We start from the raw sequence: 19190 nt of genomic DNA, 5'->3' as shown, positions 1-19190 counted from the left end.
GTCAACCGCTTAGAGATGTCCCGCCCTTAGCTCATCACTACAATGTGTTGGAGCTCTGGCCACAACAAGCACAAGTTTTACAAGTGACTATGTTACAGAAGTAAACAAAGGAGGTGTTTCAGGCAGGGGGGGGGAAGGGAGGGGAGGGAGGGGAGGGGGGGGGATTTTAGCCTTTGCAGACAATTCACATTCAGACAACTAAATAACCCAATACACTAAAGAGAAAACCACAAAAAGCACAATAGGGCTTTTAACTCCTTTCTCTTCTCCAATTTCTCTTTCCCTCTCGGCATCCTTCTGTGTTTTCCAGACCTTACCCACTTTCTTCCCTTTTTCTCTGCCCACCATGACGGTTTTCTGCAGAAGCAAGCTCACACAGTCTAAATATTCGAATCACTTTAAAGCTTCTAACATGGAGCCCGCCCTCCAGCCTTTCTGACATGGACCGGTGTCAGGCCCACCGCAGGCAGCAGTCGGACCCCCCTCTAACTCTCTTGATCTCCGTATTTGAGCAGAACTTCGACCGTAACTTGGACATTAACCGCCAATGAAAAGACCGTCACTCGTGACAGCTCAGTGTTGGAGCAGGCAGACGGACAGATGTCGTACTGCATGCACAGGAAGTGAAGTCATTATGGAGATGAGGAATGAGTGTGAGTTATGGAGAGGTGGAATTCACCGTCCTGCCTTGTTAGATTTACACATCAAGTTAAAAAGAGTTTTCAAGGCATTGGTTCAAGTATTTCTGAAGTGCCGTGGGCAGTTGCTTCTCGGCTGTTAATCCAAAGGCTGCGGAGTGATTTATAGAGGGATCCAGTACTGTAAAACTAGAAAATGTGAACGCACAGCAAGGCGCGGTGATGCTGGGCCTATTAAAATCTCTGTTGCATTACTCATGTGTTGTTGAAGGAAAGAGTGGATAAATCCGAGAGACTTTCACCACACAGGTAAACAACTACACGTGCTCCCGCTGTTAGAAGTAGACAACAACACAAGAACAGGAAACAAATTAAAAGGGAAAAACCTGTATAATGTATTGGAATCATAACAAACGAAGACACTTGGATACAAGACATGAGGAGCTAATCAATTATTTCATTTGATGAAAATGATGTTTCCTTTCATCCACTGGATCTCAACCATGAGCTCTGTCTCACTCAGTTCTTGATGCTACGAAAGTTAAGCTTTTGTTTTGTCATGTAGTTCCAATCATAACAGTGCCATTCAGCATTTACATCTGAGGTATTTTTCTTTTTCAATTAGTTTTTTATTTGGTGCATACAGTAAGTACAAAAAGTAGGCTTCTTATTTCTAGCCGGCAACCGGTATGATCTTAAGAGAACTAACCTTCAACTCACAAAGTGTATTCATTTAATGACAAGGCCCCTTGCCTTACAATTTAGCGAACAAACCCACTGTAATTATTATCTATTCCTTACACTTTTTGGAAAAAGCCAGTGAAAATTACATCACCCTACGAACTATTGAAACACATTTTTAGAGCCTCATGCATAGCGTTTCAAAGTGGAAGGATTGCAAATCAGTCCTGCAATGATGAAATGCTTTGCTGCGCGATGATTGGACAATCTCTATTTGGGGTTGAGGTTAAACAAACAGTCACTTAAACAATTACGTGACGTGGTGGGCAGCGTTCTCCGTCACCGCCACTAAATGAGGCAACATTTTATGAAATAACTCCAATAAAGTTCATGCCATGCAAAGGAGCATTACATCTGCTCTGGTGGCTCATTGTGGTCCAACAACATAACAATACGTTATATTACATTCCATATCACTCCTCCATATCAGTACACTTCAATACCATAGACCAGTGTTTCTCAAACTTTTTCATACCAAGGACCACTTAACCAATAAAAGAACACTCGCGGACCACCTAACTCCACAAATATCCAAAATCACATCGTTTTTCTAGAACAGATTACAAATTGCCTGAAAGTGGTACAAACAAGTGGCAACATATGTGATGAAGGTGTTGCGCTGGGCTATATCATGCAATTGAAAATGAAACTTAAGCTCGCTCCATTGCGGAGATATTCCCGTGAGAGTGCGGAAAACTTAAATTCATTTATTTATTTCAAATGTGAAATTTTACCAATATACTCACGGACCACCAGTGGTCCGCGGACCACACTTTGAGAAGCACTGCCATAGACCAATGTCACAGAAATGCTCAAGCCGTTGAACTATGTGGAACTAAGTGAAAGGCAGCGATTGGCTCGTTTGGTTCTCTTCTTCAAGATTGTCCATAACATCTCAGCCATTGAAGATGAAGATGAAGAAGATTCAACTTATTGTCACTACGTAGTACAGGTACTATGTAACGAAACGGTTTCTCTGCATTTGACCCATCCTAGTGTTAGGAGCAGTGTGCTGCCATTATGTACGGCGCCCAGGGAGCAGTGTAGGGAACGGTGCCTTGCTCAGGGACACCTCGGTAGCACTTGGTCTTTCCGGGACTTGAACTGGTGACCTTCCAGTTGCCAAGCCAAGTCCCTATGGACTTCGGCCACCACCGCCCCATTCCTTACACTTTTGATGCATCAATGTACCTAGAGCCAGTTAGAAGAAGTGCAACCTGCAAAGCCAACTCTTTGAACTTCGAGCGAATTTTCGCAACTAGTGACACTCTTAAATACTCCTTCTTTCCGAGAACAATCAGAGAGTGGAACTTGCTACCAGAAGAAGCTGTCATCGCAGAAACCGTGGAGTGCTTCCGGCAAATGTTAAGAGACATTTAGCGGGGAACATCCATCCCCCACTGAGCGTGATACCTCTGGGTTCTGCTCAGTATTCATCCAGATCCAGACCCAGCCAATGGGAGCCATGTTAGAGTTAAATATCTTGCCCAATGACATTTTGATTGCTTGAGATCCAAACAATGACCTTCCAATTGGTAGAAGCCCATTTCCCCCCTGAGCCATATCCGCGCTGATAGTTTTTCCTTTAATTTGTCAATCATTTGACACAAACACACACACACATGGGGATGAGAGGAGTTTTCCACATCACCTCAGCTGCCCACACGTTTTCAAACAAATGTGAAGAGGAACCCTCCCATCGAAAACCGTGAAGTAGATTTTATGTTCCCTCACTATTCTTCTTCACTGTATTCTCTCTTTTTCCTCATCTCCCTTTCATGTTTAGCTCGAATGACCTGAAGGCTATCCGTTTGTGTTTTCTTGGACTGTAAAGTAACAGTTCCCAGCATGCAGTCTGACTCAGGTGGAAGATGTGCGTCAATGCAAACATTTTTCTCTATCTATCAATCCTCCCTCCACTCCTCTATTCACTCCCTCAAGCATTTCTACATATCCATCCTGTTTCTACTCTCCTCTCTTACAGGTGGGGTAGGTAAGTTTCAGAAACCGGCTCGAGATACACTTTTTGTTATATTCCATGGAATGCTCTTAACATCCCGATAGCAATGAATATCTTAAGTGCTTTGACAAAAAATCCACAAAAAAATGTCATCTGTAGAAGCCGTAATACTGTAAAAAGTACAACCAATCCGATTGGATGGCCTACCTACCTGTCATCCTTCCATCGGGGCACAAACTTATCTCGTGCCCTCATTGGTCATGTGCGCGTTTGTGTGTGTTGGAGGAGGGGCTCTGTAAGGAAGTGGCATATTTTCTCCGGTTGTGTATTTTCAAATTCTAGCGATCTCGAGCCGGTTTCTCAAACTTACCTACCCCACCTTTAAGTTGTATTTCTCTTTTTTCTTAACGTTTGTGCTCTGATTGCAATTGTCGAATGAGGTGGTCTGCTTTCAAGACATGTGGGATGTTTTTAAACCACAAGCACGCAACAGCTGACCCATTGTTTACCCGGTGTAATTGCGACCACATTTGTTTAAGCGAAAAAGAAAAAGAAAACATCATTCTCTTCCTGTGAGCCTCAGTTCTTGGACCAGCCAGAGAGATATGAAACAACTTCGCCCCATGCAACAAATTCATACACCAACTTGCATGGAAAATTAGATGAGGGGGAAAACTGACGGACAGAAAGTAAAACAAATAGAGGATAGAAGGCAGAGCCGCAACAAGAGAAGCACAGCCGCTTTAAAAAGACATGATTAAGTGTGGAAAGCCAGACAGATAAAGAGATAGTCCTGAGACAAGAGGTGGCTCCAGTAAACACGGACAGACAAGAGGAGAAGTGGAGTGCATTGAGTCGCTACTGTAAGTGGAAATCAGGATGGAGTAACGGGGTCATTAACTCTGCTCTCAGGAACCGCGGGAGGGGAAACACCCTGCAAGGTAGAGCACACACTGCAAAAAGTTACCTAAGAAAGGAATCTCTCTTAGCTAAGAAAATATTGTATTCATATCTGCTTCATTAGAGCGATGACAGCAGCGGGTTGGGTGATATGTGAAAGTGGTTGTAAGTGGTTTTAAGCCACATTGCCGCAAGTGACGCTGATTCCGTCTTCAGCTCAACCACAGATCACTCCGCAGACTGCGTTTTACACCATGATCAAGATAAAGCCGTGTCCCACTTCCACACTGCTAAAGCATGTCAAGCTATTATACCTGAAAACCCTGTAATGTACTTGCTATTTTGAGTTTGTATCTTCATTGTTGCGTCTACTTACAGTAAGTCGCTTTGGAATTGTAATGTAATATACCCAAAAACTCAGACCGTTGAATTGTTGGTACACCGTTGATGCACTGAAGTACAGTCAGTGGGCATACACTTTGACATCGGAGCAGTGTGGTTAGGGTTAGGCAAGAGACTCCTTGGTTAAGGTTAGGAAGTAAGTCAACACTTCCCGTCTCACTTTTCCAGTATTTAATCAAGACCACGATGTTTCCCTAACCATGAGCTCTGAGTCAGTGCCTGAACATTACAATAAAAACATTCATCCTGGACATAGAGGAACTGCTCACATCTGCAGAACATCACAACTATGTGCTAATGGCAATGCCGCACAAGGAAGCAATAAGTATTACATCCTTGAAATAATATAGGGCCTTCTCTGTGTTAACTTTAATTGGATGAGGACTTCTAAAGTCATGTTTTCAATTGTGTTTAAGTCTGTTTTTGAAAACCAACAGTATGTCGATGGCGTCCCTCTTGTTCCACTTTTGTTGTCGTTTTTCTTTCAATATCATTTTTTGTTAATACATTCCTGTAGAAAACACTTGATGTTCACACCACCACCTCAAATCAAGTTACTTGTGAAAAATGTCATATATACAGTAATTACACGCTGCTGTCATCGACTGTTTGCGTTAGCTAGGAAAAGTAATGGATGGATGGACTTTTATTAATCCCTCGTGGGTTTCTCTGCCTTTGACCCATCCTAGTGTTAGGAGCAGTGGGCTGCCATTTTGAACGGCGCAGGGGGAGCAGTGTGGGGAACGGTGCCTTGCTCAGGGACACCTCGGTAGCACTTGGTCTTGCCGGGACTTGAACTGGTGACCTTCCAGTTGCCAAGACAAGTCCCTATCGACTTCGCCACCACCGCCCTAGTAAAGTAAAAAGTAATGCACTCAAATGAGTGTATGTCACACAAAATCAATTATTTTGTATTCCACATATTTGTGAACCAGCAAGTTTTGTCAAATACTTTCTGTACTTAAGTAACAACACTTATTATTTTAACACAGATGTTGACTTCATTTAATAATGAATTAACTTTGCCACATCCACAGTTATGTTAATCCAAACCAACTCATTTCCTTGCCTTATCCTAACCAAATGTGAAGACGTTTTTTAATGATCGCAACAAGCTTAATTGGACACATGTTGAGGGTTATTTGCAGGAGACTGCAGAGAGAGGAAAACCCTTTCGGAAGATGTCGTAAGAACCATTGTACGAGGATACTTTGCTCAGTACTATAATACCTCCCACACTCTGCAGCAGCATGTTTTGTAGTGTACTAGCAGTGCAGTCAGCAGGGGAGCGATTAGCAGTCAGCGGAGCGCTCATTACGTCCTGGATAGAGCAGCTGATTGTTGGGCCCGCCCTAGGCTTCAGAAGCACCACACTGCCTACCGTCTGGATACACCGAAAACAAACACACCAGCCCAGACTCCCAGACGCACTCCAACCCACTCAGTCAAGTGTGGGGAAAAAGCTATTATCTGCACCAGTCACTCAGCCACACACAGGGATGAACCACGAAAGCACACAAACAAACTAAAACACATGTTGTCAGACAAAAAGCTGCTGAATAAGCTTTTTCCATAAGGCATAATCTGGAGGAAAAAACATTTGTGTGTTGGACAAATTGTCCCAAATCAAGAGGAACCGTCCAATCCTTCAATTTAATTTCAAACAACAAGTTACCAAACGTTGTGGTTTCACCCTGAAATGTGTGTGTGTGTGTGTGTGTGTGTGTGTGTGTGTGTGTGTGTGTGTGTGTGTGTGTGTGTGTGTGTGTGTGTGTGTGTGTGTGTGTGTGTGTGTGTGTGTGTGAGGGGCGGCATGTGTGCGTAAGTGCACGTTTGTAGTTTATTCTTTTTATTCTTGTCTGTGTTTAGCCCTCCATTGCAGACATAAGTGTTTGATTAGCTTGTGTGTGTGTGTGTGTGTGTGTGTGTGTGTGTGTGGTGTGTGTGTGTGTGTGTGTGTGTGCGTGCGTGCGTGTGTGTGTGTATTAAGTTGTTTAAGGAGTAGGTGCATGTTTACAGCATCCTGAAAACAACAAATACTAAAAAGGGATCCTGAGCCGATTGAATGTAATTTAAAGCCGATTTAAAACGTCAGATTTACAACAGGTGTGTCCGAGAAATGAAAAGCATGTGGTCGTCTGCAGGCACTGAAGGAAAACTACAATTCCATCATGCAAACAAACACTCACTGCTCTGTCTGAGTGCGTTATGCAAAACAGCCGAGTGGAGGAAGTGGAGTCAGCACATGAAACATGCAGCCTGCCCTCACACCGGCCGAGGGGCTCGCTCCGCCCCCGGCTGCAGGAGTTAATGAAATAGCTGCTTGACACAGATATGAGGAGGTTGAATCTGTCAGCATGCGGTCACTGAAGAGCTGAGTCTGGCCCCCACATTAGGAGAAAGGGATGAAAGAAAACAGAAGAATGTAAGAGAGGAATTGGTAGTATTCAAAGGTAGTAAGTGGTACTATTATATTTTAACATAAATCCACCGTGGAGGACATTGTTTGCAGTTCTTCCATAAGCATGGCATCAACAACAAGCTACCATTACTTTGCCAAATATGCTATCTGTTAGCAGACTTGCTAAAGGGGGTGCATTCAAATGACACGGTAAAATGGCTCTGCGCTGACGTTGCTGTTTCGTTTCTATGGAGAGTGGTAACGCTGACGAGGCAGAAGCCTCACTCGGCCTTTGCACTGCTCGAACAGCACTACATATTTCAACTCACTTACCGCTGACCTCAATGAGCAACCAATCAGATAACAGCAGAATGAAACGGTGCAAGCTAGTAGCGGAGGTAAACGCGGTAAGCAATAAGTACATCGTGTATCTGCATTTACATATTTTCAAATGTTTGGCAATTTCAAAAGTACAGAAAGGCTTGAATTTGCATGATTTTTCTAAACAATTAAACGCCAATTATTGAAATAACGGTGTGTGGTGTGGGATCACTGCACAGCGGTACCTAAATCATTATTATTTAGAATCTTGATTCTCAGCTGAATTGTTTTTTCCCTAAACCTACATTTCAGTTCAAGTACCCAGTCCTCACTTCTGCACTTGTTATAAAGTCTGCATAGGTATGACAAAGCAAGAAAACACTCACTCACACACCTTCACCCAGACAAAAGCTCCCCCCCCCCTCGGTGTAATCCCATGTGATCTCGCCGACACTCTGTTGTTAGAAGCCTCCTCTCTCTCCGCAGCCTCTCCCAGCGCTGCCTTTGAACTCGGCTGCCAAGAAAGTGTAACACCGCGTGCCTCTTTCTCTGACTCTCAGGAATGATCAGGAACATTATAATGATACAATTGGCGGGGGGTGAGGAGCTGAGTGGGAGCAGAAGGCCCTGACACAAAGAGAGTATAAGAGGCTCCAATATTGTCAACGTGTTGTTAATAAGCTGCGGGAGAGAAACGAGGTGTGTGTGTGAATTCCTGGACGTTTTTGCATGTGCACAAATATGAATTCTTCTGTCGAGTGTGTGTGTGTGTGTGTGTGTGTGTGTGTGTGTGTGTGTGTGTGTGTGTGTGTGTGTGTGTGTGTGTGTGTGTGTGTGTGTGTGTGTGTGTGTGTGTGTGTGTGTGTGTGTGTGTGTGTGTGTGTGTGTGTGTGTGTGTGTGTGTGTGTGTGTGTGTGTGTGTGTGTGTGTGTGTGTGTGTGTGTGTGTGTGTGTGTGTGTGTGTGGTGGAGGTGATGTCAGGCTACATTACAACTTATTGCTGAGTTGAGTGACATGCAGGATTATCGGCTGGGGGAAATAAAGAAACTTTTATCAGCGTGGGGCCGGGCCGCATGTTTGATGTTGGTCTGATGACTCATATACAAGGTGGAGGACAGAGGCTGAGTGCTGACAGTGCGGGGTCATTAGAGAGCAACAAGTGGACCCAGGCAAGCTTTCATTTACACAGTCTGTCATCTCACAGATAGTTCACAATCATACCGCAGGATAACTGGTATAATATGTAAATATCGGACGAATAAATTAGGGCTGAGAGGTATGAAGAAAATCATATATCACAATATATTTGAACAAATACCTCAAAATGTATATCATGACGATATTGTAGGGTGTGCTGTTGAGGCTTTAAGCCATTTCAAACATTAGCATGTTGATACATAATCATCAATAATGTAGCTATAATGACTAAGATCATGATGTTCCTGTACTGAAGCAATAGTGTTATATCATGATATCAATACTGTATAGATGAATTGCCTAGCCCTTAGATGTGTTGTTTTGGTGGGGGAGGTTTACTCAATATTAGATGTTGATTATGCACGCAATGTTAAGCTGTTGTGAGCATCAAAACGTTTTTTCCAGGTTATATGTATTCTTACAGACAACATGCATGCTCAGCAAACAAACTTCACTTATATCTCAAATTATTTTCTTTTGTCTTTTTGACGACTAGGTCACTTCCTGGGGAACCACAGCGTGCTGGAGCTCCTGAGGCAGGAGGGCTATGAGATCGTCCACGTGCATCCTGACCACCCAGAGCCAGACACAGGGTGAGTCAGCTAAACCAGTGGTTCTCAAACTTTTTTCAATAATGTACCCCCTTTAAAAAAAAGATTCAGCCAAGTACCCTCTGAGCAGCGCAACAATTATTTGTTAGGGAAAAAATGCCTATATAAAGAGGTGCAGTTTAGATTTGGACATAAACGCGAGTGAAGTCTAACCGGACATGAGAGAGAGATCAGATTAGCTGCTGCTGACGGAGAACACGCAGCTCTGCATGATCCCAGCTCCGCTGCGGACCAAAATACACACGAGTTAGACCTAACACACTTAGCTAGTTCATCTACTCTGGAACTAGCTAAACTAGTTATACATATATGTATTCTTTACTGTCGGGTCACTCATTACAGGTCAGTGAGAGGGAGAGGAAAAGAGAGCACCCCGTTTATTGTTCCCATTTTATTATCCAGAGTTTCTGTAAACCTTTGAATAAAGTAGTTAATCTACTATTAGTAGTTTGTGTAAATGCATTAATTATGTTTTTTTTCTCCATTAACATAAAATACATCTCACGTACCCCCTGCAGTACCCCAACATGCCCCTAGGGGTCTGCGTACCCCCATTTGAGTGTCATTTGATTAAATAGCTATGGTTACAAAGAAACAAATATTCTGCTTTACAAAGTCAGGAAAAAATGATAAATGCTTGGGTTACTAACTAAACACATCTGATGCAAAACCAACAGTGACTGTTTGACAATACTGAATCTGATAAGGTTTTAAATGTTGCAATCAGTAACGTTTCACTTTGATTCTGACAAGATAAAGACAAAAGCAGGGGGTGTTTTGCGCTACCATCACACCCATAATGCAATATGGATTGTGAATCAGAGCATGTGTGCACTCTTAGTTCTTGGCAGGCGTGCAGATATATGTGGACATCCATCAACTCAGCCGGTCCACATCCGTCTAGTTCTCTGTGGAATCGAGCTATTTCACCGCGGTAGATTTATTAAAGTGAAGCGCAGACCAGTGCTCTGTAACATATAAAGCTAAGCGACGCAGGAATCCTTTGATACTTCCTCAACTCCCTCACCTTCCTCTCGCCTGCCAGAGGGCGAGCTGCCAGGGGTGGTTCTGCCTGTTCTCAGCAGCCACTGGTACCAGGGTCAACACAAACACACACTTAAGCATGTAAGTGTGTGTTTGCAGGGTGAGTGGAGGAATGCACGGTGCCAAGGAGGGTTTAACACACACTCAAACTAGCACGGGAGTCACGGAACATTTTTGCACAAAAACCCTTCCACAAACGCTCTTAATATGTGTGTGTGTGTGATCCCATTCCTTGGCAAAGAGCAGCTCCACTCTTACGAGGTTTATCCATGGGCCCATAAACTAGCAGCCAAAGCCACTTGAATCAGGGTGAAATTGGAAACAACAAGGGGCGCCCTCTTTAAAACAGTAAACACACCCCCACACATCCAGCCAGCTGTGATTTCACCCTGCACAGCTTTAAACGCAGCTCCTCTATCTCCCACCGCTCCGTTTTAGCCGGCGGTTTGAAAGCTGACAAGTGGACTGACTTACTGCGGTCGCAAAACACTCACACACAACCACACTGTGCACGGACACTTTTAGCTTCCTGATACAAGGGTGACATGACAGACCAGGAGCAACACCACGGAGCGAGAGGTGTTTGGGGAAGACTCAGACTTTGAGTGTTTCGGACCAATAGGCAGGAGGTTTGAAAGAGCGATCGTACGACTGACAGGCGGAGAAAGGTGGAGGTGGGCTTGGCTCCACAGAAGCTTGACCGCAGGCCTGCAGGCAGCTATCATCACCCCGACCGAGGGGGGGGTTCATGTCTGTGGAAGTCGAAGTGCAGACTTTGAATTTATGATGACCAGAGGGACAAAGTGAGAAATTATGAGAGAGCCGAGGAGACCTTGAGTTAGATCCATCCTGCAATCCATCATATTAGGTCAAAGTTGGGCACGAGAATAAGAGGATTATTGACTTGTTTCAGACTATTTGTTTCCCTTATAGTCGACTTGCCAGCAGTGTGAACCTGGAAATGTGGAGTACTCCAAAGTTTTTTGTTAGAAATCTATAGTACGTAAAAAAGTCTTGGTGTGGTTTTTGAGGTATATTGAGGATGTGTAATCAATCGAAATCGGCCATGCCAATTTGTAACTATTGTCTGCATATGATAGTTAATGCTAAAAATGCAACTTATGCTAATTGTGCAAATTGCCCAACATATGCAAGTTAGCATCCGGCAGTTTCTATGAGCTTGGGAGCTATTCTATACATTTCTAACATAAAACTTTGGGGTACTCAACATTTCCGGGTGCACGAGTACGTTTTTACGATGTGGCAAACAGACTATTAGATGATGTGTTCAGGCTCTTTTTGTTGACCTACCTTGAAACACAAAGTCATATGCGAGCCACATTGACAGGAAAAGAACAGGAGAGGAGAAAGTATGAGTAACTGGAGGACGGAGGAGCGTGGCAAACGTTTTTGAGGAGAGGCCGGGGATTCTGGGTGGTCTGCTCCGTGCAGATGTCAGTTTTGAAGCAACAGTACGGCCAAAGGAGTTACAACTTCCTCTAATGTTGGCTGCAGGGGATTTCTGCCACTCAGGGGGAGGGTTTATAGGGAAAGGCGTCCTTTGGGGTGCTCGTGTCCTTGATTGAAGTCAAGACATGTTAAGGGAAAAGCAATGTTGGCCAGAAACCACAAACAATAACATTTGAAAAGTGAAACGGTTTGAATTACAGACTCACAAAATGTGATGTACCCTCTATAAGTCAAAGGTGTCAGTGATACATTTGGTCCAAAGTTACTAAGTGGGCTTTTCTGAGTATAAAGTGAATCAATACATGCGACATAAGAATTCATAAAACTCTTTGAAGTTTGACCGCTCACATATATTTAAGACACTGTTCATCTATTTATTTAACATATCCACTTATTTGTATATTATTACAGTTTATTGAATTGATTCTACCGTTTTACTTTTTACTCTCAATTTACTTACATCATTATGTCTCCGACACTATTTTGTGTAAAGTATTGAATGGTGCAGAAATGACCAATTAACGTAATTAGAACACATCCACCTTTACGTTAGTGTTAATGACGGCATGCAGGTAGTTATGATATGGAAAATCCACCCAAATGACCCCAGAAGTGTTTTGTTTTTGCTAAACCTCTCTAAAAAGGTCAAATGTAATTTGTTTTGCATCAATCTTGATACGGGGTACTTATTATATGTTATAGTTTGGATTCCTAAAGCTTTTAGTCTACTATCCCATCATTCAAGGGTGGTTTTCACTATAAGTAATGTTTTTTTTTTTGGACGGACACTATAATTTTAAATGTTTTACTATGTTCAATCTGAATTTACTTTAAAATGTAAAAAAATCTATATTGATTCTGACTTTTCTACATCCAACTCACAGGTTTATCACTGCTTTGTGAAAAAAGAGATATAGTCATTTGTTCTGGGCATGTCATGTTCGAGCCTGAGACCTGGAAAACAGGCTCGGGGCTTAACAGGTTCAACCCTAACTTCTGGTTTCAGGTAAATATAAGGAGATTATCCTGTTGAATAAAACTTGCAAGCATCATAAACATGTGTTTGCTACAGAGCTTATGTTCTGCGTTAATCGATAATGCAATGGAAACAAATCCCATTGGCTTTTTGTCGAGGGAACCAGTGTGGTGTTAACTTCTGGGTCAGCCTACAGAAATGCCTCATCCCTGCACCACCATACACTCTATATTGGATGTTGCGTTGTTGAAGGAGCCTAGGACTTCCGATTATCATTAGCAAAACTACACTCAGGCCCAAGGGTGTCCAAACTACGGCCCGGGGACCAAAGACGGCCCGTCTTATATTGTACTTCTTAAATATATAGGTAAAAATGTATTACACGGTAGTAATCATGTATTAATAAACCCACTTTTCAAATAAATTCTGTCAATTAAAGTTGAGAACATTTTCTAACAAATCTTAGTTAAAAAAAGGACCAATAACTTATTTACCTAACAAGCTTGAAATAGACCCTTCATATTATTATAAGCAATCTGAGGCTTCTGTTTTGAGGGAAGAGCTGCCAACAAAATAAAGTAAACCCTAGAGAGCTGGGATGTATGCTGTTTTTTTCTTAAAGGTCCCATGTCATGCTTTTCAATCAATCAATCAATCAATGTTTATTTATATAGCCCAATATCACAAATGTTACATTTGTCTCAGTGGTCTTCACAGTGTGTACAGAATATCAGTATGACAATACGACACCCTCTGTCCTTAGACCCTCACATCGTACAAGGAAAAACTTCCAAAGAAAACCCAGTTTAAAGGGAAAAATGGGAGAAACCTCAGGGAGAGCAACAGAGGAGGGATCCCTCTCCCAGGACGGACAGACGTGCAATAGATGCCGTGTGTAAATTGAAAAGATAATACATTGCTTTTCTGGTTATTACCCGTCCCCTTGTGTGTTATGTAGCTTTTTATGCATGTAAAGTTCGGTCTGCAGAGTCACAAACCCTCAAAGTACACCCTGTAGCGAGTAAAACTCTAACACAGATAATACCTGTCTATGCTGCCCCAGAACGCCTCGTTGGAGATCTTTTTCCCCCCTTTTTTTCTTCCCGAGTACAGTGACGTGACGACTATAGTGACGTAACAGCTCCTCACACACACTCACTCAGCCTTATATTTTCTCAGCCACGGCTCCGCGGGTTTCCGCACTTTTTCCTCCGGAGACGGCTCCACCTGTTGCTGCATGCGATCTGCGATTTACGGAGGCCTGCTCGTCGCGAAGAGACGGAGCGGCTCCACCTGTTGCTGCCTGCTTTCTGCGATCTACGGAGGCCTGCTCCCACCTGTAGAATACGGCTGTACTGGAGAGGTTTTTACCCCGGAGTCGTCGCGGAGAGACGGAGTGGATCCACGCTTCGGGCTTGGCCTGCTTCCACCGGGCGTGTGCTGCTGTACGGAGGAGGATTTTACCACCGCTGGGGCCTGCTTTCCACCTGTCCTGGTTCTGCTGTTGCAGAGGCCTGCTTTCACCTCGGGGATACCACGGAGGGACCGGAGCGCTTCCACGCTGCTGTTTTCGCCTGTCCTTTTCTGCTGTGCTGATTTTGCTCCAGGAACATCGCGGATACTGTGTGCTGGTCTGGGAAAATGGCCCATATCGGGATTCTGCTGTGCCTGTTAACTGTTTTGGACTATGAGTAGATCTCTAGTCATTCTGAGAAGTCTACTGGATTCAGGTCTGTTCTGCCACCCGCAGTGGGCTTCCCCTGCAAAGGTTCGGATGTGTTGCTCAATCAATTACCGGTTGCCTTAGCACAGACAATCTGCTCGACAAAATATGTTTGTCTTTTTTGTTTTCCTGCGATGATGGTTCTTCAGGACTGCTTCTTAAGCTCAAATCACACTCTCGCAGACTTTTCCGGTGTTTCTAAATTAGATGACAATGTATGTGTGTCGTTTAAGAGGAAAGGATGCCTGGTTTTGTTGTTGTTATTACTGTCAGGAAATGTACAACCTAACCCTGGTCCGCCCAGTAGTAGTAGTCAGATCGCTACTCCTGCTGATTTTAAAGCTAGGTCTGGGTTGGGTTTCATCCACTTGAATGTGCGCAGTCTGTTAGCTAAACTAGATTTTGTCCGTATCTGGGCGAGCTCGACTGACGCTGACGTCTTTGTTTTATCAGAAACATGGCTAAACAAATCTATTTTGGCCTCTGACATTGCCTTAAATGGTTTTAATGTGTATCGTACCGACCGGCCTAATAAAGGTGGTGGCTTTGCCATTTATGTTAAGAATAAGTTCAGTGTAACCACATTAGTTTCCAAATCTATGAGTAAGCAATTTGAATTTTTAGCCATAAATATAGAAGTGGCAAAGGGTCAACAGGTCATGGTGGTGGGCTGTTACAGACCCCCCTCAGCTGTCAAAGACTCCTTGTCTTCACTAGCTAATCTTTTATCACAACTAGACTACAAGGAAATAGTGCTACTTGGAGATTTTAACTGGGACTGGTTAACTGCAGTGTCAGAGGATTTTAAAAACCTTTGTGTCTCTTTAAATGTTACTCAGATTGTGGACAGTCCTACTCGCCCTAACATTAAGTCCCCTAATAAATCCTCCCTAATTGATCTCATTTTAACTCATGTTCCCCATAAATACTTATCTGTGGGAGTATTTGCAAATGATCTGAGTGATCACTGTGTTGTAGCCACAATTAGGGACACTAAGGTCCAAAAGGTTAAACCTCGCATTATCATTAAGAGAGACAAAAAACATTTTGTGGAGCAGGGTTTTGTGCATGGTCTGTTTGATTTTGATTGGGGTAAAATCGATCTGTGTGCTGTATCCTTGGTTTTCTGCTGAGCTGTCCAGTCTCCTTCATGAGAGAAACAAGGCCTGGGCAAAGGCTAGGAAATCAGGCTCAGAGGTAGAATGGCTGCGTTGTAGGCAGCTAAGGAATAGCTTCACATCGCAAATCAAAAGTGCTAAATCAAAGTACTATCTGTCAGTAACCACAAAGAATCTGAATAATCCTGGAAAATTTTGGAAAGCCATTAAATCGTTATCCACCGGCGATATCCGTAATGAGCTACCTCCGTGCCTTACCACAGCATCTGGCTCTATATCGGACAGGGCTACTATGCTAAATTGCTTTAATGAGCATTTTGTGTCCTGTGGTTCTCTATTTGATTCTGTCACTAACTCTGCTTCTGTGAACACTACAGTCTGTGTCTGTGACTCTGAAAAACGTGTGTTGGAAAACCATTTTAGTTTTACCCCTTTTACTGTTGATTTAGTTCGTGAAGCTTTAACCAAGCTAGATCCTAAGAAACCGGCTGGTCCGGACAACGTAGAACCTTTCTTTTTAAAGATAGCTGCAGATTGTATTGCTCCACCTCTCACTACTCTTTTTAACCTCTCCCTCAGCACTAACACAATTCCAAAATTGTGGAAGTCAGCATATGTCCTGCCTTTGCTAAAAGGAGGGGAGGCCACCTTATTAAATAACTATAATAAACTGTAACTGTATAAATAAAGGTTTGAAATGAAATGAAAACACACATAGTATGCTCAGGCTGAGTTCCGCGGTGTCTCGCTGTCTCGCAGATCCCACGCAGCAACCAGGAAACGACACCAGTAACCCAGCTCACACTGTCCGCTCCTCGAGCCTCAAAGGGCGGAGCAGCGAGCCCCGCAACGTCCCGCCAACACGGCACCCAGACCCCATGCAGCATTCTCATCTGTTTGTCATTTTCTGGTTGCTAACGCCATTGCAACACATAATCACTGATGTTCCGCTGTAACGGTGGTGGACTCATCAGAACAGAGTGGGCGAGCTGACCAATGAGAGCACAGTGGGCTCATAGGGAGGGGGGGGCAGGAGCTCCAACAAGCCGTTTAGGACAGAGAGTGAATACACATACTATACAGAGATGCTGTATGAGAAACCAACGTGAGTTTGGAACAATGTAAATCTATTCTAGTAGACCTCAACAATGGAATTATGATCAGTAGAAAAGGCCATGTCATGGGACCTTTAAGGCATCATCAGGTATCAAGCATAATTGACTTACATTTGATTGATTTTGCTAACTTATAACTGAACCTATGAGGCAATATACCTCTAGTGAGTGGTCCAGCCCTTCGTATATTTTTCTGTATGTGGCCCTCTGTGAAAAAAGTTTGGACACCCCTGCTCTAGCCAATGTGAACATGACAGTAAAGCCTTTGAATCTTTCCTCCTCCAGGAGTAAACCAGCTGAAGACTCTGAAGGCACGGACCCCAGCACCACGTCTACCGACAGCTGGATGACCGGTTCCCCCGACACGGAGCAGGAGCTGGAGGACCCAGAGGACATGCCGGGCCTCGGGGGGGAGGAGCTGCCTCACATCCTGCTTCCCGACAGCCTGAGCCAGCTGGAGGAGTTCGGACGACACAAACGGCCTCGCAAAACTCACAGAGGCCACGGGAGGCCCCGCCTCTTCAGTGACCTGTGGGTGCGCATCGGGGACAGGTGAGATATCTACGATCATCTCTCGTGCTATTTTATGTCTTTTTTCTTTTCTGTCTTAAGTATGATAAATGTGTCGCCGTGTTTGAGAAGCTTTAGACTAGGTTTCATTTCTTCACTATATTGGTTTTCAGCTCTACTATTGTATGAGGTTGTTTTTTGGAAGTGTATCATGATTTGATAACATCTTATACAATAAAATGTGACATAAGACGAAATTCAATAATCTCAAAGGAAATGTTTGCGATTGCTCAAAATGACAATTAAAATTAAATTAAATTAACTAAAAATAAAGTAATAAATAAAAAGTGTATATGATGTAATGTTGACAAACTGCATAATACAATTTTATAAAAAGTAATCTGGTTTTGTTGACCGAGTGAACTAAAATATGAAGTAAAACATTCTTATTATTGTTAAACTGAATTGGACATTCGAGGAAAAAAAGCGTCAAAATGTAAGAGCACTTGACTCAACGCCTTTTTGTAAAAGATTCTGACCATAAGTTCAGCTATAAGGTATTCACATTGGAGAAAAACTAAAGCATTGTTTGCTTTAAAGATTTAAAATGTACATTATCAAAATGATATATTTGTGTTGATTGATCACCAAAGAAGCTAAACCCCTATTATCTTGTGTCCTCCTCCCTCCTGCAGCACCACCCCTCCCCCCAGTGTGAGGATAGTGAACGGCTATGTGACCGTGGAGCCTCCTCTCACCCACCAGGAGCAGCACAGGCGAACAGAGAGCTCCGTCACAGGGGAACACCCTGACCCTGCCTCCCCCTCCTCCTCTCCCCCCCCAAACCCCCGCTCTGCTCAGTCAGCCTCCGTGCACAGCGCGCTCACACCATCGTGTCTTTTAGCCTGGCTGTTATCACACATGCTGCTCACCTCCTGACCGAGGAGACAACACAGCGGTATCTAAACACACACACACACACACTGCTGCCTTCTTCCATACCAGAGCAGTGGAATGTACCTGATAAACAAGGAATGAGCATCTCACATGCAGGAAGAGAGATGGAGGAACAGTCCTGCTGTCGGCCTCCACCCACAGCGAGGGAACAGATACAGCCTGAAGAAGACTTTACGAACTTTACAAGTCTCCAAATGTGCAGAATAAGCTCTCAGCCAAGCAACCGATGGACTGTGTTGGAGTTTGCAAACCTCAATAAAGTATTATGGTACAATAACAAACACATAACACAATGAAAACATGTTTTAAGAAGTTGTGTGGTGGAACAGAGGGCTGGGTAATATATCAGTGTTGGGAAATGAGACTAGAAATCTTCTTAGATTTTGGATAACATAATAAAAGTGTTGTGTTTTCCTGGTTTTAAAGGCTGCATTACATATAGGGGGAGTGCTTTTCTGAATGTACCAGGTTATTTCAGCACGTCTTCCTACTCGGACATTAAATCCACTGCACTGATGATCATTTGTCCAAATTATCATTGTGTACTATTTTGAGAAAGCATCAAATTTCAACCCTAAAATAAAATAAGGATACCGATATCAAGGTATTTGGTTATACATATTGGGATATGTGATTTGTCTTCATGTTGCCCAGCCCTGGTGGAACTTTCCATCTACTAAAATTGTAATACTGTATAGAATAAGACCAACTGTTTCTTAATATTGAGAGTAGGACATACTAACAGTTTTTATAACTCTGTGGTAAATGAGTTGAATGCATAGAGTTAAACAGTACTGTGTAGGAGGTGGAGCACTCAGTTGCCACTTTTTTTGTAAATTGTGCATTTTGTTCATAAAGAAATATTGTATATTTATTATTTCTGGAAGAAAAGAGTATATTTTCATGCTTTTTTTGAAGATAAATGTAAAAATAAACTTTGAAAACGAATAATTGTTGAAAGATTTCTTTTTGATCCCGGTTGGCACATCATTTGGGTTTGACTTTCACGGCCAGACATTGGAGAAAAAACTGAATGAAATACAATGAACAGCCTCCGAAAGACAGCCAGCAAAAAATACATTCATATTCCTATATGAATGTATTTA

At 43.1% G+C, this 19190-nt stretch overlaps 1 protein-coding gene across 1 annotated transcript in view; it reads left to right on the top strand.

The window, feature by feature from the left end:
• Positions 1-18965, top strand: part of trabd2b (TraB domain containing 2B) — a 92802-nt gene extending 73837 nt beyond the window's left edge. The window contains exons 5-7 of the mRNA XM_034080558.1: positions 9057-9153; positions 16903-17169; positions 17823-18965. Coding sequence (XP_033936449.1) covers positions 9057-9153; positions 16903-17169; positions 17823-18066 — 608 coding nt within the window. The 3' untranslated portion in view covers positions 18067-18965. The remainder of the gene's footprint in view (positions 1-9056; positions 9154-16902; positions 17170-17822) is intronic.
• Positions 18966-19190: the final 225 nt, after the last annotated feature.

This window comes from Pseudochaenichthys georgianus, chromosome 4 (assembly GCF_902827115.2).
Source record: "Pseudochaenichthys georgianus chromosome 4, fPseGeo1.2, whole genome shotgun sequence".
NCBI lineage: Eukaryota > Metazoa > Chordata > Actinopteri > Perciformes > Channichthyidae > Pseudochaenichthys > Pseudochaenichthys georgianus.
The sequence above is the reverse complement of the archived record's forward strand: the minus strand, read 5'-3'. Positions and strand labels throughout refer to the sequence as shown.